At 37.6% G+C, this 22,589-nt stretch overlaps 2 protein-coding genes and 1 pseudogene across 14 annotated transcripts; 1 reads left to right on the plus strand and 2 right to left on the minus strand.

Annotated features, from left to right (window-relative positions):
- The first annotated feature begins 2,219 nt into the window (after nucleotides 1-2,219).
- On the plus strand, nucleotides 2,220-10,841 carry LOC117617359 (putative disease resistance RPP13-like protein 1). Of its 13 annotated transcripts, none has more exons than XM_034346704.1 (8): nucleotides 2,220-6,143; nucleotides 6,219-6,421; nucleotides 6,645-6,665; nucleotides 6,977-7,300; nucleotides 8,439-8,867; nucleotides 9,186-9,237; nucleotides 9,379-9,629; nucleotides 10,102-10,841. In XM_034346704.1, the coding sequence occupies exons 1-3, from the start codon at nucleotides 2,443-2,445 to the stop codon at nucleotides 6,653-6,655; spliced, it is 3,915 nt and encodes a 1,304-aa protein (XP_034202595.1). In that variant the 5' UTR covers nucleotides 2,220-2,442; the 3' UTR covers nucleotides 6,656-6,665; nucleotides 6,977-7,300; nucleotides 8,439-8,867; nucleotides 9,186-9,237; nucleotides 9,379-9,629; nucleotides 10,102-10,841. The 13 variants fall into 13 exon arrangements, with proteins under 13 accessions (XP_034202595.1, XP_034202588.1, XP_034202591.1 ...); XM_034346697.1 differs by having other exon boundaries at nucleotides 2,222-6,421; nucleotides 8,368-8,536; nucleotides 8,634-8,867; XM_034346700.1 differs by having other exon boundaries at nucleotides 2,222-6,421; nucleotides 8,368-8,530; nucleotides 8,634-8,867.
- Nucleotides 10,842-11,499: 658 nt separating this feature from the next.
- On the minus strand, nucleotides 11,500-12,684 carry LOC117617496 (annotated as a pseudogene).
- A 5,602-nt stretch (nucleotides 12,685-18,286) lies between these two features.
- Nucleotides 18,287-22,053, minus strand: LOC117620255 (NADPH:quinone oxidoreductase-like). Its single transcript, XM_034350403.1, has 3 exons — nucleotides 21,850-22,053; nucleotides 21,579-21,770; nucleotides 18,287-18,979 (listed from the first exon to the last, which is right to left on the minus strand). The coding sequence occupies exons 1-3, from the start codon at nucleotides 21,947-21,949 to the stop codon at nucleotides 18,675-18,677; spliced, it is 597 nt and encodes a 198-aa protein (XP_034206294.1). The 5' UTR covers nucleotides 21,950-22,053; the 3' UTR covers nucleotides 18,287-18,674.
- Nucleotides 22,054-22,589: the final 536 nt, after the last annotated feature.

The following is a 22,589-nucleotide window of genomic DNA, read 5'->3' on the forward strand; positions in this document are numbered from 1 at the left end:
TGTGTGCAAACTGAACAAAGCTTAACAACGCTATGCTGATTAATGTATAGCGCAATGACAAACAAAACCAAGCACAGACTTTATTATGACCCTATGTCTATTATTCAATATTAGGGTTAATGACATTGTGTTGTACACAATTCGGGATCTACCCTCAAGTCATTTGTGGTACATGACAATGTGTAGTACAACGTAATTTCGATAATTGGTCGTTTTGTAATATAAGATGTTCGCCTTATTGCCCATTATCGTTTCTCATGCTCTGTATTTCGGTTAATTTCGACCTTCGATTTATAGTTCAAAAAACAGGTATAATTATGCATGTACAAAAGAGTATGATTCATTTTTCTGAACAATTAGGGGTTTGCGCACAACAGACCCCCATCTTCCCTTTCAAGTTCTTAAAGTTGAGTTTAAACATATCAACACCCTCCAAGTATTTGGAATTCAAGCAAACACATACCAACATAAAGGGTACATAAATGATCTCCGGGTTTCTACATGGCATATCTTAAGAGACTGAAACGAGTGCTTCATACCAGGAACTAATGCTTGCAATACAGGCTTCAGATAACCAACAAATTACTGAAACATCGACTTGCTTGCCAAGTCCTGTGTGAAGTGAAGTTCCCACCATAATTAAATCATACACAATCAGAGGCCTCATGGGTATTTATATATACAATCAGATCAAGAGGCACTATAACAACCCAGCAGAAATGCAGAGTGGGAAAAGAAATACAAAATTTGAATAATTAATTTCTCGAATTGTTCAGTGAAAAAACTGAAACAACAATTCAAAATCACTAGTGATTAGCAATTTACAGCACCAAAAATCACCTCACTCACATCATATAAACATGATAACAAAATCCTTGATTTAATTACCAAAAAAGAGAAAATGAAAGCTGGTTGGCTGACTTAATAGAGATTACTTACTAACAATCATTAGAGAACATAAAAATATATGCGATAAAATTGGAGTTGTCTATCGTTTGGCACAAAAAGGGAAGACAAATCGATGTTTACCTAGAGCAGCAAGTTACTGAAAAGCAAAAATAGAGTAGTTCGTTAAGTACATAACTTTAATTTTCTAAATTCTTTAATCAACTGCACAATAATCTACCAAATTCTCATTTACAGCCAAATTGTAAATCACATATTAAATTTTAAAAGGAACAAATAAATGGCAAAACCCAAAATTTCATTTACAGCCACACCGGTCAAAATTCACACAAAAGAAGAATAAATTAAATAGAACCATCAATTACACATAACGAAAATCAACACACGAACTTACCGAGATGGAGGAAGCAGCTGGAGAAGACGAAGTGGGTTTCTGGGTTTTGGCTGAAATCTGCTCCTCAGATGGAGAAGACGAAGTGGGTTTCTGGGTTTTGGCTGAAATCTGCTCCTCAGATGGAGAAGACGAAGTGGGGGGAGCTTCTTCAGGCTGTAGAAAGCTGTGCAGCTGTGACTTCAATGAAATAGAGCTATGGCTGTGCAAAGCTATGGAGGAGGAGATAGACGAAATCGAGTACGCATCCTAGGTTTTGAAGGAGCATGATTTTTTTTTCCTTATTTTAACTGGTTAACCAAAACAACCAGTTTCAATTGTTTTTAAAAAAAGCCCACGTGACTAGCATGTGATCGGCTGTACCGGTACAGCCGATGCACCACAGACGCACTCAATGGAGAAACCTCTTACATGCTAGATCACGTGCCTGACAGGGGAGGTGAGCGGCCCACATGCTGTCACACGTGTAGAGTGTGGGTATTCAAAAAACAAAAAAATAGTAAAACATAATAAATAAAAAAGTTTATGATGATTCGTGAGCTCTTTCACGTGCGACCACCCAATCACATGGCCACTTGGACTTCTTTTTGTTCCAATGGCAACTGTGAGAATGGGAGCAACTTTATGTTTGGACTGGACTGGATTTGTCGAGGGAAAAGGTATGCTTTAGCACGCGTGAAAGCATCATTCATCATTATCGACGATGGCGACCCCATCCCCCATGTGAAGTTTGGAAACTCTGCCCCCCCAAGAGAATGGTCACAAAAAGCCTTCATGCAGCCTCACCTTTTGAAATCTGTTTAAGAGCCATAGATTCACAAAGAGATCAACGGCGTTCGAGTCTGGTCCACTTGAGGACCGTTGAATTGTCGTTCTTCTCTTGCCATCCTCCAGTCTCCAACAGTCCAAACCAGAGTATTATTCCTTAGGCCATGTGCGTCCACGAACCCACCTACTCAATTTGAATTAATTAATGGTAATGATCCATCCCCCATGTGAGGGCAAGAAGAGTTTTAAAAACTTGTCACCCCAGAGAAAGACATTTTCAAAAAGCTTTCATACTTCCTTACCTGAGCTATCTGAGCTATCTACGAACCTTGGAATATTACTTCATCCAATTCCCTTGCAAAGAAAAGAAGAGAAAAATGGCTGGAGCTTTGATCGGAGAGGCCTTTATTTCTGCTTCCATCCAGGTGATTTGTGACAGAATTGCCTCACCCGAGTTCATTGATTTATTTCGGCACAAGAAACTCGATCAACCTCTCCTCATGAAACTGAAGAGGACCCTTTTGACCTTGAACGCAGTGCTCGATGATGCAGAGGAGAAGCAAATTGAGAAACCAGCTGTGAGAGAGTGGCTTGACGACCTCAAACATGCAGTCTTTGATGCTGAGGACTTGCTGGGGGAGATCAACTATGAAGCATTGCGATGCAAGCTGGAAGGTGAAGCTGAAACAGCCGACAAATTTACCAACAAGGTGTGGAACTTCCTCCCTACTTCTCGTAATAAGTTTTATCAAAGCATGAATGTTAAGATACAGGAGTTGTTACGAAAACTAGAAGACTTTGTACAACTGAAAGGTGCTCTTGGTTTGACAGAAGTTGTTGGGAGGAAGTTTTCACAAAGAACTCCAACAACTTCCTTGATTCATGAACCTTATGTATATGGTAGAAATGAAGTCAAAGAAAATTTATCAAAAGTGTTGTTCTCTGATGATGCAAGCAAGGATGATGTGTCTGTCATCACCATTGTTGGAATGGGTGGGGTTGGCAAGACAACCCTTGCTCGAATGCTTTACAATGACGACAGGGTGAAAGAGCATTTTACATTTAAAGCTTGGGCTTGTGTTTCAGAAGATTACGATGCTATTAGGGCAACTAAAACTCTTCTCGAGTCAGTCACTTCAAAACCTTGTAATACGACAGATCTCAATTTGCTTCAAGTTGAACTAAGAGAACAACTGAGGGGGAAGAAATTTTTGTTTGTATTGGATGACCTTTGGAATGAGAAATATACTGATTGGAACTGCCTCCAAACTCCTTTTACTTCAGGGGCAAGGGGAAGTAAAGTCATCGTAACAACACGGAACAAAAATGTAGCATCTTTCATGCAAAATGTTCCCACTCAACCCTTGGAACCATTGTCGCATGAAGATTGTTGGTCATTACTTGCAAAACATGCGTTTGGAAATGTAAACTGTAGTGCATATCCAAGCTTGGAAGAAATCGGCAAGAAAATTGCACGAAAGTGCAATGGGTTGCCTTTAGCTGCACAAACACTTGGCGGTTTGTTACGTTCCAGGCTGGACTCTGAGGTATGGAACAGAGTACTAAACAACAGCATTTGGGATTTACCTTCAGAGAAGAGTGACATTCTTCCTGCTCTAGGATTGAGTTATCATTATCTTCCAGCTAAGTTAAAACGATGCTTTATTTATTGTTCAATTTTCCCAAAAGACTTTGAATTCAAAGTAGAAGACGTTGTTTTTCTTTGGATGGCGGAAGGTTTAATTTCACAAGCGGAGAATGGGGACAACATGGAAGAGGTGGCTAAGGAATATTTTGATGAACTGTTGTCTCGATCATTGTTTCAAATGTCAAGGAAATCAAGTTTCGTTATGCATGATCTCATCAATGACTTGGCTGTGTTCATGTCTAAAGGATTTTGTTCCAGGTTGGAAGGTGGTAAGGAATCATGTGATGTAGAACGAGTTCGCCATTTGTCATATTCTAGGGGAAAATTTGATGTTGCTCTTAAATTTGAGCCATTAAAGGGGGCTAAGTGTTTGCGGACCTTCCTACCTACCTCTTTAAATACTTATGAAGAGCATTATTATCTAGGTAAAAAGGTTGTACAAGATTTGATATCGTCACACAGATGTTTACAGGTGTTATCATTGTCACGTTATAGTAATGTCACTCAACTACCTGATTCTATTAAAAATCTTATTCACTTGCGCTATTTGGATCTCTCTAGAACTGCAATTGAAAGGTTACCTGGTGTACTTTGCAGTTTGTACAATTTGCAGACGTTACTATTGTCAAATTGTTCCTCTCTCATTGAATTACCTGCAGACTTGAGAAAATTGATAAATTTACAGAAATTAATGCTGGGAGGTTGTGCGTCTCTTGCTAAATTGCCTGTAGACCTGTGGGAATTAATTAGTTTGCGTCATCTTGATGTGAGTGGAACTAAAATTGCAGAGATGCCAGCACAAATGAGTAGACTAAAAAGTTTGAGAACATTGACTGCTTTTGTTGTGGGGAAATCTATTGGGTCGACCATTGGGGAATTGGGGGAGCTTCCACATCTTCAAGGAAAACTTTCAATTCTAAAACTGCAAAATGTAGTTGATGCTAAGGATGCCGTGCAAGCCAATTTGAAGAATAAGAATGATTTGAAGGAGTTAGAGTTGGCATGGGACGATGAAGACTCAGATGATTCCGAAAAAGTGAGAGATGTACTTGGCAAGCTCCAGCCTTCAATTAGTTTGGAGAAACTAATCATCAAATTTTACGGTGGAACTAACTTCCCGAATTGGTTAGGAGACTCATGCTTCTCTAACATACAAGTTATGCGTCTCAGTAATTGTAAATATTGTTGGTCGCTGCCACCAGTTGGGGGGCTACCTGCTCTCAAAGAGCTCTATATAGAAAGGATGGAATTTGTTAAGACAATTGGTGTTGAGTTCTATGGCAGAAATGGAGCGTATCTAATTCAGCCATTTCAATCACTGGAGAAACTGGAGTTTAAGGAGATGGCAGAGTGGGAGGAATGGATACCAAGTGGAAGTGGAGGTCCAGACTTTCCTCGTCTCCAGGTGCTGATCCTAAGTGTGTGTCCGAAGTTGAGAGGAAGCTTGCCTTGTGATCTGCCTTGCTTGAAGAAACTTAGAGTGGGTTGGTGTGGGGTTTTGCATGATCAAGGGGCCACTGCTACTACTAGCAGTAGTACTAGTCTCAACTACAATTCTCTTGAAGAATTAGGAATAGGTGAATGCCAAACAGGTCTGTTATCATTACTAGAGACAAAGCTCCTCTCCCAACTTGCCATTCAACATTTTAATGACATACAGTGCTTGCCCAACATCAATCGTCTTCAAAGTTTGTCTCTCTGGAATTGTCCAACGCTGTCGTCGTTCCCTGAAGATGGCCTACCCACTTCGTTGACATCACTTACAATAGTCGATTGTAGGATATTAGAATTCCTACCTCAAGAGATGTTGGCCAAATTAACATCACTCCACTTTTTGATGATATATAATAGCTGTGATTCAATGAGGTCCTTCCCCTTGGGCATTTTTCCCAAATTGACGACACTTGAAATTGGTTGCTGTGACAATCTGGAATCGCTTTGCTTGATTGAAGAAGGAGCGGTTCTCAGTCATCTAAATAGCCTGGAGGTCTATGATTGTCCAAATCTGGTGTGTTTTCCCCAGGGAGGATTACCCACTCCCAACCTGACTCGATTGAAATTCGATGGATGCGCGAAGTTGAAGTCATTACCTGAACATATTCACACCCTCACAGCCCTTGGAAATTTGAATATAAGCAATCTTCCAAATCTAGAGTCAATTGCAGAAGATGGGGGTTTACCTCCCAACCTCCGAGATTTTAACATTAATAATTGTGAGAGACTGAGGGCTTCATCTTCGTCAGTGGGAGACTACAGTAACTGGGGTTTGCAAGCACTTGTCTCCCTTGAAAAATTTACAATTCGTGGCAGGGGAAGTGATGAAATCTTAGAGACGTTGCTCAAGCAACAGCTTCTCCCTACCACTGTTCGCACTCTCCGCATCGCGGAACTTTCAACTCTGAAATCTTTGGATGTAAAGGGACTTGCACGCCTTACTTTTCTTGAAACTCTAGAAATTATTAGGTGTAAAAGTCTGGAATTCCTGCCAGGAGAGGTACTTAAACACCTCACTTCTCTTCAACGGCTATACATTTATGGCTGTCCGAGTCTCCAATTCGTGCCAGAAGAGGGTCTGCCGCCATCTCTTTATTATCTGTACATCTCCGATTGTTCTGCCCTGGAGAAAAGGTATCAGAATAAGACGGGACAAGATCATTGGGCCAGTATATCTCACATTCAATGCATCGAGATAAATGATGAAGTCATCATACGATAAAGGTATCAGAATATTGCTTTTGGATAAAGGTATCCAAAGTATTATTTTGCTTTTGGCTGTCCGAGTCTCCAATTCCTGCTAGAAGAGGTACTTCAACACCTCACTTCTCTTCAAGAGCTATATATTTATGACTGTCCGAGTCTCCAATTCCTGCCAGAAGGGGGTCTCTTTCGTATCTCACATTCCATGCATCCAGATAAATGATGAAGTTATCTTAAGAGAATAAAACAAACAAGGTATGTACTTCAACACCTCACTTGAAATAACGCTTTAACTGCTTTTCTTCTAATTCAATAAAAAAAAACTGAAATTCACTGTCCAAATAAACTGAAATACACATTTGCATCCAATTAACTTTTACATAGCATTTTCATTGAATGCTTCTTCCCAGATCATGCTCTCTGTTGTTCAGCACTTTATTTTATAATTCATATTCATTTTTGGCACACTATCAATAATCGAAACATTTCAAGCTCAATTTTGTCGTTTTGGGTTCTCCATTAATATTCATCTCATTTCTAATTGAAGAATTTACAATTGGTGGCAGGGGAAGTGATGATATCTGGGAGATGTTGTTCAAGCAACAGTTGCTCCCTTCCGCTCTTTACACTCTTCACATCTATAGACTATCAAGTCTGAAATCTTTGGACAGAAAGGGACTTAAAAACATCATTTCTCTTTCCTTTCTGAGTATCTCCAAGTGTTTTTCCCGGTAGAAAAGGTATAAGAAGATGACAGGAAAAGATTGGGCCAACATATCTCACATTCCTTGCATCAAGATAGGCCACGAAGTGATCATATGAGATGAGCTCTCTCTCTCTCTCTCTCTCTCTCTCTCTCTCTCACACACATTCCTGGAAGTCATCATATGGTATGTACATCAAGATAGGCCCAATTTTATTTTATTTTATTTTTCCAACAATTGCATATTTGAAGAATACATGCATATTATCGTGCAGACTGCCATGTACATACATACCAAAAGGTCTTGTTCAACTGAAAAGATTGACATAGGAAATTTATTCACATGGTATAAGTAACAGATTCATGAATGGAAAATGCGATCCAAAGCATATTGGTTACTTTTATGACTCTTTGGATTAGTAGTAGTTGGCATATCAGCTGAGGCTTTATGACTGTATTATTAAAAGGAGTCAGCCGCTCAGAATAAAAACTACATATTTCAAAAGTGTATCTCCCTGATCCAGCTGCTGCTTCATTACCTAGTAGCTTTATCTATGTAGTTGCGGCTAGTAAGAAGGTAAGATTGAGCTGAGTTAACCTTGCTTCGTGCAATGCATTGTTGTGTAAAGCTTAAATTTTTTGGTAGAAAGAAGAGGGCTATGGTTTTCGAGATACGTGATGAATGACAACTGGGCAGTTTGGTTGGATAGGGATAGGAGGTTCTTTGATGATTTGAAGGGTGAGGGGATGTGGATCACTTGTGGGAGAGGGTTCATTTCTTTGGCGCCTCATTGGACTCTGTATCCTTGGACTTTAGGAAATTTTCTTTCTTCGTCGTCTATACAAATAAGCAAGTTGCTGTAGTTTAGATCTTCTTTATGTGATGTTTCTGTTTTGTTCATTGGTGTTTGAGTTGTTCTGTAATTGTTTTTGTTTTGACCTGCTAAGGGTGTGTACCTTGCGGGCTGTTGCTATACTCCTTTATTTTTCATGAAAGTGGGGTTTCGTCATTGAAAAAAAAGAAGAATTTTTGTATATGTAAAACGATACAGAAATAGGACTATATAAGTTGAAGGCATATTACATAACTAGAGGGAAAATATCAATTAAGAATCAGTTGACATATTTTTATTGCCTAATTCTTGATACCCGGGAGTATTGACTTCCAACATGATTGAGGTCTTATGCTAATTGGCATATTTATTGCATTTATAATATCTTATGTGCAAATGATTTTCTTGTTTGTTTTTACAGTCCCACAAATCATTCCTTCAGCTGCAAAGTTCCATTTGATGACACTTGAAATGTTGTATGTATACTTGTAGACTCATGTTTGGAGGTCAAAGAAACTTGTGTAGGCAACCATGCATGATTTCAGAGTCGAAGCTGCTTCACTGGCCTTTCTGTGCTCGCTTCTGTAAAGGTATATCAGATTAGTTTGTCATCAAGATTTAATATGGTTCACTTTTTTGTTGCTTTCCTATTACCATCAATTTTCTTATTCCAAATTGGATTGGTAGGATCAAACCAAGCAGGTTCATACATTGAATGTATGACATCATCAGCGTTTCAGACAGAAAATGGGCCTTGAATTGTGTTCTGAGCCAGTGGATTTTTCTAGAATCTAAAGTGCAATGGAAAATTACTGAAGTGATCTACACGAAGAGTAAACATTTTTTCTGTTGGATGCTGGAGGTGCCTCTTATAAGTGGCTAAGTTGCAATATGTGGTGTCATCAAATGCTCTGCAAAAAGGTAAGTCATCAAGTAACTTACGCTTTTAATTATTTGATGGGTATATCATCTCAGTTCTTGTAATGTGGAGTCGTCACCAACAGGTCCGTCACATTACATTAGTCATATATGGGATTCGAATCATTACTTTGTGCTATTGAACACTCAAATGGAGATAGATTTTTTGTCTGTGGATGCCAGTGGTTAATATTGTCATATCACTGGTTATTTATTGTATTTGAACAGTCAATTGAGATAGATTGTTTTGTCTGTGTTATTTGTTGTCATGTCCTTTGCTTCATTTCTGATGGTTGCTTACTTAAATCTGTTCTTCCGCAGTTCAAGTTGAGACTGGAGCTGAACAAGGATTAGGTCAGCTGTATATTTCGTGGTAAACACCTCTTTCTATACACATTTCCTACTGTCTACATAGATTAATTTATCAGCATGATTCTATAGTGCATTTAGAACCTAAAAATAAAGAATAAATTCCTGTTGTCATTAATTTGTTGTTTCGAATTTGGACTTCTAGGAACAGACCCAGCATGTTCATACATGGCTTGGCTCACTTCATCATCTTTTGAGACAGAAAATCAGCCTTCAACCGTCTGCTGATTCAATAGACTTTTCTATATATCTCAAGTGCAATGGAAAATTGCAGACTTACATAAAGATTCGCTAAGATTTCTGTTTGAAATTTTCTACCGGAGGCTGGAAATGCTTCTTATAAGTGGCTAAGTTGCAAAAAATTGTAGGATTGAAGGCTCTGCAGACTGCACAGAGGTAAGAAGTCATCGTCATCAAGTAACTCCTAAATTGCTGCATCTTAGAAGAATGACACTGAATCTGTATAGCTCATCTTCAATCTAAAGATTAGAAGTCACATGAAAAAGTGTTGTATTCTTTTGTCCTCTATTTGGTGCTCTTTTGACTTTTAGAGGTGTTTTCAAATTTGAGAATCCAGTAAATGCATGCGTACATATATTGAAAGTATTCCATATGATTTCTTCTTGAAGAATTTTCGCGATAATATTTTCTTTTCAAATTTGCTGATGATTGCAACACCTTCTAATTTCTCTTTCTTTGCATTTAGAAGTATCTTGCTGAGCAGAGGTATGGAAACGGAAAGCACTTTGGTTAACATCCACATTGAATAGCGGTGAAAAGAAACAGGATTTCACAATCGGATGCTGAACCTGAACACCAGGTTTTGAATAACTGGTGTCTTTTTCCCAACGCATTCACACCCTCACAGCACTTCGACATTTGGAGATGACTGAACTTCCAAATTTAGTGTCATTTGCAGAAGGCGGTTGTCTCCCTTAAACACGACAATTGGAGGCAGGGGAGGTGACGATATCTTGGAGACATTGCTCAAGGAACAGCTGCTCCCTTCCACTCTTCACACTCTTCGCATCTGGGGACTTTCAAGTCTGAAATCTTTGGACGGAAAGGGACTTGGACACCTCACTTCTCTTTAAGAGCTATATATATTAGTGAGTGTGACAGTATCCAATTCACTTCTCTCCAACTGTTATGGCCTGGAGAAGCGGTATGAGAATAAGATGGGACGAGATTGGGCCAACATATCCTTGGTGTGTCGTTTCCAGAGGAGGGTTTACCATTGGGGTTTCAATAAGGGAGCTTCTATAATGAGGGGCTATGTTGAGGGATTACAATAAGGGGCTTCAATCCAACAGTCCAATAATAATTTTACACTGGATCGAACAGCTATTAAGGACCCACTCATTATAACCCCTTACAAAAACCCCTCATTCTAGCCTGGCCTTTACCATTGTACATAGCCTTTTGTTTTTCTACAAAAACAATTGACACATTCCTACATACAGGCACGGAGTGTACAACATTTTTGGTCTAGCTTATCCAGTAGATAACTTGTCCCCTGTCTTGTGAAATGTAATGTTTTTTCTTTCCTAATTACTTAATCCAAATTGGTCGATGATGGTTGATGGAGTCTGGAGAGACAAATCTACAGTAGCTTACGTACACGCAATATGCACGTGTTGACCCAATTGTCTTAATTAGGAATGTCAATGGCCAAATCACATTTGTTAATTTGGTGATTTAACAACTTGGGCAACGTGCGTAACTGCAGTAATAAGCAGCTTGACAACGACAACGACGACCTTTGAACAGATCGGGCCGAGCAGTCCTAACCATCAGATTGGGCCGGACTTTGACCTATCGACTCTCAAGCTACTCAGCTTAGGCCTAATAGTCCTAACCATCAGATTGGGCCGGACTTTGACCTATCGACTCTCAAGCTACTCAGCTTAGGCCTAATAGTCCTAACCATCAGATTGGGCCAGACTGACCTATCGAGTCTCAAACTACCCACTTCGAGCCCAAGCAGCATGCCAAATGATAATCCCCAAATAGGAGCAATAAGAGCGAAACTAACTTTACCTATCACGATTGTACATTATTTTTGTATCTATCTCTTTCTTTGTGTAACTAAATTTTGTGATAAAAAGAGATAGAGACACTCTTTGAGTTTGAATGAGAAAAGTCAGAAAAACTTGACTAAATTGGTAAATATAAATTCAATCATATATAATTTTATTTTTTGGCACAAAAATCCTAAATATATAAATTAGTACTGCACCAAGCATTCTTACTTGGAAAGCAAAATATTTCTATTAAGAACATAATTTTATTATTACACTCCACTAGCAAAACAATCGATAACATTTCTAAGGTTTGCAAATCTTATAGTGCAGAGGCAGTCCAAAGGCAGAAAACTAATAAATCTCTTGTCGAGCAAAATAAAAACCCTCAAACTCTCGCAATACAACAACTTCAGCACCTATGAAATAAGGGACACTGCTTTTCACCAAAAATAAATAAATAAAAGAGACTGCTTCTTGCTTGAAACCTGCAACCTCCATTGTTGTGGCCTAGAAGTTGGCGGTTCGAAACACGAAGGAGCGCCTCTCATCACTTCGTTTGAAGCCTCAAAGTGAATGCCTGCAAGGCCAAAAGAATTTCCTTCAGCCTCTCTTTGTCCTGTTCATCCACCAAGTTGCCACTGTCGAACTTTTCAGGAGACTTGAGTCCATCCAAGAAAAACTCGGGCTTGTTGATGAAATGAAGGTCGACAGACACTCCTACTTGACGAAGATGATATTGGAATCGGCTGCCACCAAAATCTCCTGAGGCACTTACAACTGCGGCAGCTTTATCAGCCCAAGCATTTGGTGGTCTTGATGCCCAGTCAATGGCATTCTTTAGAGGTGCTGGAACATAATATATAGTGGGCGAGTTAAAGGATAGTCACCATTTTTTTTAGTAAAATAAAAAATGAAAAATAATACCTGAGATGGAGTAATTGTACTCGGGAGAAGCAAAGAGGATGCTATCAGCTTCTAAAATCTTCCGACGAAATGCTTCCACGGCAGGTGGAAAACTCCCATCCTTACCCTCCAGATCCACGTTTAGAAACGGCAGCGCTGAGATGTCCACGTACTCTATCTCCAAGCCGTCCATCGACGTCTTGCGGATCTCAATTGCTACCACCCCCAAAACTCCACCGTTTTATATCATCCATAAAAAAAACATTTTTTTAAAAAAAATAATACAAACTTGTAGGCTAATTTACTAACCAGAACGAATGAGGCAGCGGTTGTATGAAGCTTCACGAAGCGACCCGCAAACTGCCGCAACTTTTATGACTGAAATTTTTATTTATATTTTTACTTTTGGTCATGATCGGGGCAGCCCGAGGCCCGAACAAACAAAAACAACGGCACAATGGCCCCAGACCTACTTCTACTTTTACGACCGATTTTGCTGCGACCGAAGAATCCTCCTCCTCCATTTCTGATTTCTTGGGTTCTTCGCAAGAAGAAGAGATATTATAAGGAGTTTTGAGGTGCAGATGATGAATTATTTTGTGCATTTATGAACGTTGCGATAAGAACCATTATTAGATTTATAGAATCATTTTAAGTGGAAGGTTTCAGAAGTAATGGATCTTACCTGCTGGTTCAGAAATAATGAATGGATGCATGTGAAAGATATAGTTTTCAAATGGGTTTTTTGGTTTGTGAGTGAATGAGTTCATGCTTGTGAACAGCTAAATGAGTTCCTGTTTTTAAATTATATTTTATTCTTTTTTTGTTTTGTTGATGTTCAACTAAAGCATCATGAGGAGTCCCATATCATAAAGATGCAACACTTGAAGCATAAAGAGATAATCTATGAGCAACTAAACTGACTTCTCTAGAACCATAACTAAAAGAATAAACATTCAACTTGTATAACAACACGCTGCTCTGTCAAGCAACCCCACACTGGCTTTTCCTCAATCGAACAAAAATAACTTGGATCAAATTCTTGACATCCCTTTCCACTCCACTAGTTTAAACATGTTCAAAAGTTGAATGACCAAAATGAAACTCGTATATATGTTGAAAGACCATTGTGCTTAAAAACCTTATTCATAATATTCTTAATTGGTGTCAGAGCACAAACTATTAATACAAATACGGTAGTTTTTGGTTTTAGGTGTGTCAGACCATGGAAAACGAGCTGAGTTGCAAGATTTTGTAACACTTGTCCTTTATATGATGGCACAAACTAAACCATAACTATACTGTCTGGAAAGAGAAGTTTGAGATATTCATGGATCTATATGGAATGTGCGCTTAAAACCCTTAAGTCATAATGTTATCAATCAATTGGTGTCAGAACTCTAGCTATTAATGTTATTATTTGAAAGGTTTTTAAAATTTTAACGTTTTATTTTTTGTTTTAATATTTTGGTTGTTTTTTTTATTTATTATGCGAGTTCTAAATTGTTTAATTTTAGTTTTTATTTTCTATTTATTGTCTTAATTTTCTGGTTTAATATGTCTGGAGGTTACGAGTGTTGGATGCCTATAAAAGTCCACTCCTCCTTCACATTTGAACACACCACAATCAGATTTCTTTATTCTCTACTTTCATACATTCCCTACTTTCCATATTATTTTTGGGTAACGGCTCTGTGACTTAGAGATTTCTATCCGACTCTGAACGTGCTCATAGCAGACCTTAAGCCTGCGTACTGGGGTTGTATCTTGAAGTCTTGTAGACCGTCATTACCTACACGTACGGAGGTTACAAAGGCTTAGGACAACGTCTTTGATGTGCTTTCACTATACCAGGCTTATTTTCTTATTATACTTGACTTATTTTATTTATTTGTTTGTTTCTTTATTTTACTTTACTGTTTAAGATTTATTTTACATATTATTTATATATAAAGGTTTGAGTAAGAGTTTTACAGAAAAGAAAAATACAATTTTTAATTACAAAGAGTTTTACATAAAAGAAAAAACACAATTTTTAATAACAATTAATACAAATAGAGAGATCCTAGGGTAGTTTTTGGTTTCAGGTGTGTCAAAACCATGGAAAGAGAGCGAGTTGCAAGATCTGGTAACACTTCTCTCCTTTATTTGATGGCATCACTATACCCTAACTATACTGTCTAGAAAGAGAAGTTTGAGATATTCATAGATGCATATGAGGAATGCGCTTTTGAATATCTGACTATTGAATAGAGATCCCTTGTGAAAATTGTTAACAATGAATTACTGCCTAAACCAAGAGCTAAGTGAGCAATAGCTGAACTAATTTCGTCTAATTCAAACAAAAAGGCTAGGTATAGTCATTGCCTTTTTCTAGCAACGTAGTTCTCCCACATCCAACATTGTCTTACTGCTAAGCAAACATGTGATTAGTTTGGGATTGTGCATAAAGGTGATAACAAGTGAGGCCACTTAAACTTCAATTGGTTCTAGCTAATTTGAAGAATTGAGAATGACAGAAGTGAAATCCCCTTGATGTAGGATATATGAATTGAATAACAAGGTAGATTAGCGAAAGCAAAAACAAAGAAAAACAGAAACGCTTTGTTTGTACCATATATGGACCACCCCCAACTCACATCATGGCACGTAGAAGGTAAACGAGGCTGAGACTAACTCATGCGAAGCCATGCCGAAGGTCATTGGCATTCTCTGCCGATTCATATGAGGGTTTGTCAAGAAAAGTTAAGCTAACGATTCACCCACACCAACCTTTCAAAGACACACTATCGAAAGCGGCAGTCGACAGACATCTGCCGATTCTGACAGATAACCTAGGAACTCCCGCCATAACTTTTGTCAGAGGAGCACGCGGTCGACCGTCGAAGACACTCCCACGAGTTCCACATTAAAAAATTAGTACTAAGAGCATCACAAATGCTCTATAATAAGAGCCCTTGGCCCGACCAAGAGGTAGGACGATTTACTTGACTTATGCTTTTCACCACTGTCAATAGTCACTAACTTTGGCATCGGAGGGTCATCGGCCAGGCCACAGACTGGTGCCTTAGGCCTCACCTTCTGTTTTCTCTCCATGCTTTGAATCCAGTATCACGCCGAGGAAGGGCTCCACGGTATGAAGGCACCTCGGGTCCAAGCCATCCGCATCACTTGTAAGTTAGCCTTTCTCTGTTTAGTTTTACGCGAACACGCTTATTTATTGTTTCACCCCTGGTACTGAGCTCGCTCTCACTCAACCACCCGGAACTCAAATTTTTGCGTATCACATATTCTCCCCACTCCGTCAAATATTAACCCATCCCCTCAACGCTGTCTCATTTTCCCGTTAAATGCCCTCTCTCTCTCTCTCTCTCTCTCCCCCCCTCCCCAACCCAACCCCCATCGCACCTACCCCATCCCCCTCTTCTCTCTTCTCTCTGCTTCTCTCCTCTCTCCTATTCCCTCCGCTTCTCTCTTCTGACCTCTTCCCTCCCTCTACCTTTCTCTATCTCCCTCACTCTCCCTCTATCTACCTCTCTCTTCTCTCTTATCCCCTCCCCAGACCCAATCCCCACCCCAGACCTAACCCTCCATGGAATTACTCAACACACCCAAACTACTATCACTCAAAATTTATTTAAAATATATATCATCGACAACTATTCCCCATCTTCTCTAAACCCTCTTCTTTGGGGGGTAAGGTCTGAAGATGGGATGGGAGAGAAAATAGAGGTTGAGTGAGTGAGCAAGATAGAGAGGCAATGGAAAGGAAAGGGGTAGGGTGTGCTGGGGGTTGGGTTTAAGGAGGGAATGGGAGAGAATAGTGAGTTATAGAGAGAGAGAGAGAGAGAGAGAGAGAGAGAGAGAGAGAGAGAGAGAGACATGTAGAAGAAAGAATATGGTAAGGGGTGGGGTGCGATGGAGATGCGATGGGGGTTTGGGAGGGGAGATAAGATAGAGGCAGAGGAAGATGAGGGGTAGGGTGCGATGGAAGAGAGCTGGGGGTAAGGTCTGAGAATGGGATGGAAGAGAAAATAGAGACAGAGAGAGTGAGCAAGAGAGAGGCAGAGTGAAGGAAGAGGGTAAGGTGCGCAAGGGGTTGTGTCTAAGGAGGGGATGGGAGAGCAGAATGAGTCATAGAGAGAGAGAGAGAGAGAGAGAGAGAGAGAGAGAGAGAGAGAGAGAGGGAGAGGGAATGGGTGAGGTGTGATAGGGATGGAAGAGAAGAGAGAGGCAAAGAGAGTGAGTGAGTGAGTGTGTGTGTGTGTGTGTGTGTGTGTAAGGCAAAGAGGAGAGAATATAAAAGGGCTAAAATTACTAGAATGCCCAAGCCACCTCAACACGCTAGCTCAACGTTTTTTTGTGGATGGAAATAGAGGGAAATAGTAAAGTGAGAAAATTTCAGTAATTTTTAGAGATTCAGGGGTAAAGTGAAGAAATTTAAGTTTCGAGTGGATAACTGAGAGCAAGCTTGAGTTCTAGGGGTGAAAAGTAAATAGGCCAAACAGAAAATAGATGAATAAATATTTTATCCTTGCTAAAAGCAAAGTCCTAACCCAAATAATTAGAAAACTAGAAATCTGGAAAAAAAGAAAAAAGAAAAAAAAAAAAACTAGAAACCATGCTAAAATCTGGAAAATTAAAATTTTACTGGAATATGGAAAACTAGCACTCCGTTTGGATGAAGGAATTGAAAATTACATAGAATTCTAAAATGACGGAATTTAGATTTCCATCATTTCAATTTTTGGCAATGGAAGATTTCAATGTTTAGATTCATGTATGTCAAATTTTTTAAATGACAGAATTTTGTAAATGGCACTATGGAAATTGTGAAATGACTCCTATTTTGGTGGAAATTAAACTTAGGAATTTGATGCTCCAATTTCCTCGATTTTTTCCACGCACCATTTAATAAATTCCGCGCTTAAGTTGCCAAATAAGGGAATTGTAAATTTCTCCTATTAATTTCTTGACTTTTAGCTAAATTCCTAGTTATTTCCCCTAATTCAAATAGAGAGTAGAGGACCTAGGAAACTAACAAATATATTTAGAAACTAATAAATGATGTATGCTACAATTCCCCTTGGCTGAGAAGAGCTCGACTACTTCAAGATAAATTTGTTATAACGTTCCAAAATGTCGATATCAATGCGCTGCAGGTTCTCCTTCAGAACCCATGTACTATAAGAATCAGATCTAACTTCCACTTGAGTAGGAACTTCTTCATCTTCCCTAAATTAATTAAGTGTAACTATATGAGGAGCTTTCGATTTACCTACTTTGTCGTGCACGTCCTTATTTGCTGTAGATTGATTCACGAGCTTCGGTTGCAGTGGTTTCATGGTGACAACATATATTTTCTCGACCAAAGATGGTAACATTGTGATCTTAAATCGATTGTCTTCACCAGAGAATATGACCCACATACCTTGCCACCACATCACACCAAACATGGTCCTTGTAGGAGGAAAACTCAATAGGAACTTGACGTCTCTATTTTTTGGGCTTAAAAATTCACAAATGACCTAATTTCATGCAAAGAGAGATGATTGGGCCTAGAAAAAAAGATGCTTTGAAGTTAAGCTTGAGGAAATATTAGTTATGGGATTAGAAATTTAGTATTGGACTTAAATAATTTATTCTTTTAAATAAATAAAAAATACACAGCTGGTCTAATTTGGTCCGATCTGATTTTATAAGGTGTGAAACCGACATTGAAATTAATTTGAACCGGTCTAATCTGGTTCGGTGCCGACTTATTGACTTTTTAGTGAACACGGTCGTTTTTTTGGGTCCAATACAGCTTGGTGTTCCGATTTTCTGCTCTCAATGCCCACTCCTACCAGAGAACCTAGGAAACTAACAAATACATTTAAAAACTAATCAATGATGTCCGCATTACCTCTGATTTTTATGAGAGACTAGAATGTTTAACAAATGATGCCATGAGTTTGGGTAAACCATTGCAGAAATTGCCATTGTATAGAAAAATCTCTGGGTCTTACCAAAGAGGTTTCAAGCAAGGAAATTGTTGGCTGCGAATAACATTTTCCTAAAATAATTATTAGTTAAGTATAAAAACATAACTTTACAACTGCATTTCATTTGCAAAACAATTTGATAACATTGCAAGGGTATGCCAATCCTGGATAGCACACTTAGCTGGGCGATGGATTCATTTTATTAGCACATGTTATGCCAAATCAAAGGTCTAAATTCCAATTCCAGAGGCAAAAAGAAATAAATCATAGCATAAACTATAAAGCATCAAACTCCTGCAATGCTAACATGGTAGAGCGAGAATCACACAGTACCTATAAGTCTGAGAAAATCATATCCAACTTCAGCAACATGAAATTAAAGGGGAGCCGGTACGAGGCTGCTGCCATTGCAAGGTCTAAGGATAGGCAGATGTACACACAGCCCTGTGAAGAGACTGTTTCTTGTTTCAAACCTGCAACCTCCATTGAGACTTAGAAGTCAGGCAGTTCGAAACACGAAACAGCTCCTCTCATTGGTTTTGATGCAGTTTCAAGCTAAATGCCTGCAAGGAGAGAAGAACTTCTTTTAATCTCTCCTTGGCCTGTTCATCAATCAAGTTTCCATCACTGTCAAACTTGGTAGGAGGCTGGAATGCGTTCAAGAAAAATTCGGGCTTGTTAATGAAATGAAGGTCAAGAAAAACTCCAACTTGGCGAAGATGATATTGCGATCGTCCACCGCCAAAGTCGCCTCCGGCACTTACAATTGCGGCAGCCTTATCAGCCCAAACATTTGGTGGTCTTGACGCCCAGTCAATTGCATTCTTTAGAGGTGCTGGTATATATAGCGGAGGTTAAAAACTGTTTAGGCAGTTGATGCAGAAACTTGCCAATAAACCAAATTAAGATAGTGATCAAACTCCATATACAGTGAATTTGAATTTGAATAACATTAAAGTCAAAAAAACACTTCTGTTCAGTGGATCACAAAAGCACTTCTGTTTAGTGGATCACAAAAGCATTTATGTTTTTTAGTGGATCACAAAAGCAACTCTGTTTTTTTTTTAATGAAAGTTTTTTCGTTTTGATAACATGCTAACAAGTATGTTGTATTTATTAACATATTTTAACAAAACAGCATGACCCATCAAGTATTAATATTGATATGTATATATATAAAGGCAAAGAATGGTCAAACAATTTTTTTTTTTTTTTTTTTTTGGCCAACGAAGAGAGTTTTATTAAGACGAATAGCAAAGTTTACATCACTAGCTAAAATATCAAAAATCCACTCAGACCACACTTGGTCCCAAACGTGGTTACCACCTACTCTAGATACAAAGAATGGTCAAACATTCAAATGCGATAAAATGCACTTGGTTAATAAAAATATTAAGAAATGAAATATTCATTAAATAAGGATAATATAGTAAATTAACAATTTCCATATTAAAAATAATAAAATAATAAAAACAAAAAACAAAATAAGAACACGTCCTAATTTCATGAGACACACCTAGACCCATTTTCTCTTTCTTATAAACAAAAAACCAAAAATAAAGTAAAATAACCAACGAAAAAAAAAACCAATTGGAATTAAAGAACTAAGATTGAAAAAAAAACCAATTGGCACATTAAGGAACTAATTATTATCATGTCCATACCATATATAAGAAAATGAGTTTGGCCCCATTAAAGATTTTATGAGTTTAGCCCCATTAAAGATTTTATGTTCAGAATTGGTTAGACTTCATATCTCAACTATTGTTTGCATGTATGATATATATATATAAAGGACAAAAATTAATTTTTGGTTCCTCTAGTATGCCGGTTTTATCACTTTGGTCCCCGTAGTTTCGTTTTGTCAATCTTATGCCTGTAATTTTATATTCAGATCAATTTAAGAACACGTACAAGCCTGGTCAAATTTCCAATTCTGTTACAGCTTGACCATAACATGGAGAGGTATTTTTGTCCATTCGAGCCAAATTCCTCCCACTTTACCAAAATTTGAATTCAATTAACATATCTAATGAATGCTTGAGATTAAAACTCTTTAACTATTCGTCCTATTAGTCATATCATGTATCAACCAAGGGCGGCCTTTGGTATGGCAGAGGCCCCAAATTTTTTTAACTTTATATTATATATATTAATATTATAAACACTCTATATATACTCCAGTGTGCAACAATTTGATACAAGAGTGTATTTGGTGGAGCTGATTTCTAGCGAGGTCATTCTATTTGAAATTTTCTTCTTTTTTCATTATAACAACAAAATTTAAAATAGTTTTTCAAAAAAAAAACATAAGCACGTGAAAAAATAAATAAATAAAACAAGGGGAAAGATCCAACTAAACCTATTTGAATTTTTCTTCTTTTTTCATTATAACAAAAAAAATTAAAATAGTTTTTTTTTTTAACATAAGCACGTGGAAAAAAAAAAAAAAAAAAAAAAAAAAAAAAATGGGGGGGGGCGGTGGGAGAAAAGAACCAACTAAACTAACAACATTATATATCACACCCATACGCTTTCTCCTACAAACAAAAAAAAAAAGTTCTTTCTTCAACTCAAAACAAAACCAAAACAGAAATTCATGTCATTCTTCTTTCTCTTGAACTCTTATTTTTTTTACCGAACATACTAATATTTAACTTTATCCAATGAAAGCATTAAAAAATTTATGAATTTGATTTGTGATTGTTATTACATGCTAATTGATGAATTAGCATAACAACCAAATTTAAAATGGTTTTTTAAAAAAAAATAAGCAGGTGAAAAAAAAAATAAACAAGAGGAAAGATCCAATTAAATTAACAACATTATATATTATATATCACACCCATACGCTTTCTCCTAAAAACAAGAAACAAAAAAGTATTTTCTTCTACTCATAACAAAACCAAAAAAGAAATTCATGTCATTCTTCTTTCTCTTGAACTCTTATTTTTTAAACGAACATATTAATATTCAACTTTATCAAATGAAAACATAAAAAAAATTTATAAATTTAATTTTTGATTGTTATTACATGCTAATTGACGAATTTTAGTTATAAAAAAATTATTTTATGATATTAAGTTATGACAAAAAAAAATTTTAATATTTTTATATTAGATTATGTGAAGGCTCTAGTTTAAGTTTCGCACAAGTCCTCAAAATCTCAGACCGACCCGTGTATCGACACACACAAGTAGTCGCCATCAAAACAAAATAAAAAACACGCGAGTAGTGTGTCGGTGTGTCATTTACTGAAAAGTAAACGAATGTGGCAATATCCATCATTATTACAACATTAATTAAATAATTATCTAATTTCCAAACGCTTTTGTGACTTTGATCATCAAAGGTTAGGCAGTAAGGGCATGCAATGTCCAATTGCAAATTAATCATAAATAAATAAATAAGAGAATAATAATAAAAAATTATACCGGTGAAGGAGTAATTGTACTCGGGAGAAGCAAAGAGGATGCTATCAGCTTCCAGAATCTTCTGACGAAAAGCTTCGATGGCAGGTGGAAAACTCCCCTTGCCTTCCAGATCTGTATTCAGCAGTGGCAACGGTGAGATGTCTATGTACTCTATCTGCAGGCCGTTGATCGACGTCTTGCTTATCTCAATCGCTACAAACCCAAAAACGACGCCGTTCAATTGGAAGAAAAAGAAAAAAAAGAAAAAAAAAATGGCGGTAAAGTAACTGACCAGATCGAATTAGACCACGGTTGTAGGAAGATTTACGAAGAGACCCAGAAAGAGCTGCAACTCTTATGAGCGATGATGCGGAAACGGAAGCAGCCTCCATTTTCTTTTCTGGTTTATCTCTGTTGTTGTTGTTCTTCTTCTTCACAAGTCTCTGAGTGGAAGAAAAGAGCCAAAACTAAAGAACTGTTACTTTTTCAACGTGACTGTATTTTATTATTGATTTAAAGATTATCTATGCAAAATAAATTCAAATGTAGTCCACCACTAAATTAAGGGTTGTCATTATTGTGTTCTTAAAGAAGCTTCGTAGGCTATATGGGCTATATGGGCTATATGGGCTATAGCCCATGCCGATGTTCTTTTTTAATTGCTTATCTGCTTATCTCATTCACAACAAAGAAAATTGTTGGGTGCGAATAACATTTTACTAAAAGTAAAGAAAATTAAATAAGCGATAGTTTTTTATTGATAAAGAAATAAAAGTACAAAGCACTGATGTGATGTGCCAAATATGAGTAAATCTTTTTCAGTGATCAAAATGCAACACATATTGAATTGATTTTGAAAGAATCACGCACAACCCAAAGAACTAAAATTCGTGATTCATAGACTAGAAGCACATATGCTTAAACTTACAATAAAGATTTGTCGTGCAACGGTAAAAATGACAAATCTGTATCTAAAGCCAAAGCTAAATGGAAATGAAACAACCTAAAGATAAGACAAACCACAAAAAAACT

The sequence above is a fragment of the Prunus dulcis genome, chromosome 2 (genome assembly GCF_902201215.1).
Source record: "Prunus dulcis chromosome 2, ALMONDv2, whole genome shotgun sequence".
NCBI lineage: Eukaryota > Viridiplantae > Streptophyta > Magnoliopsida > Rosales > Rosaceae > Prunus > Prunus dulcis.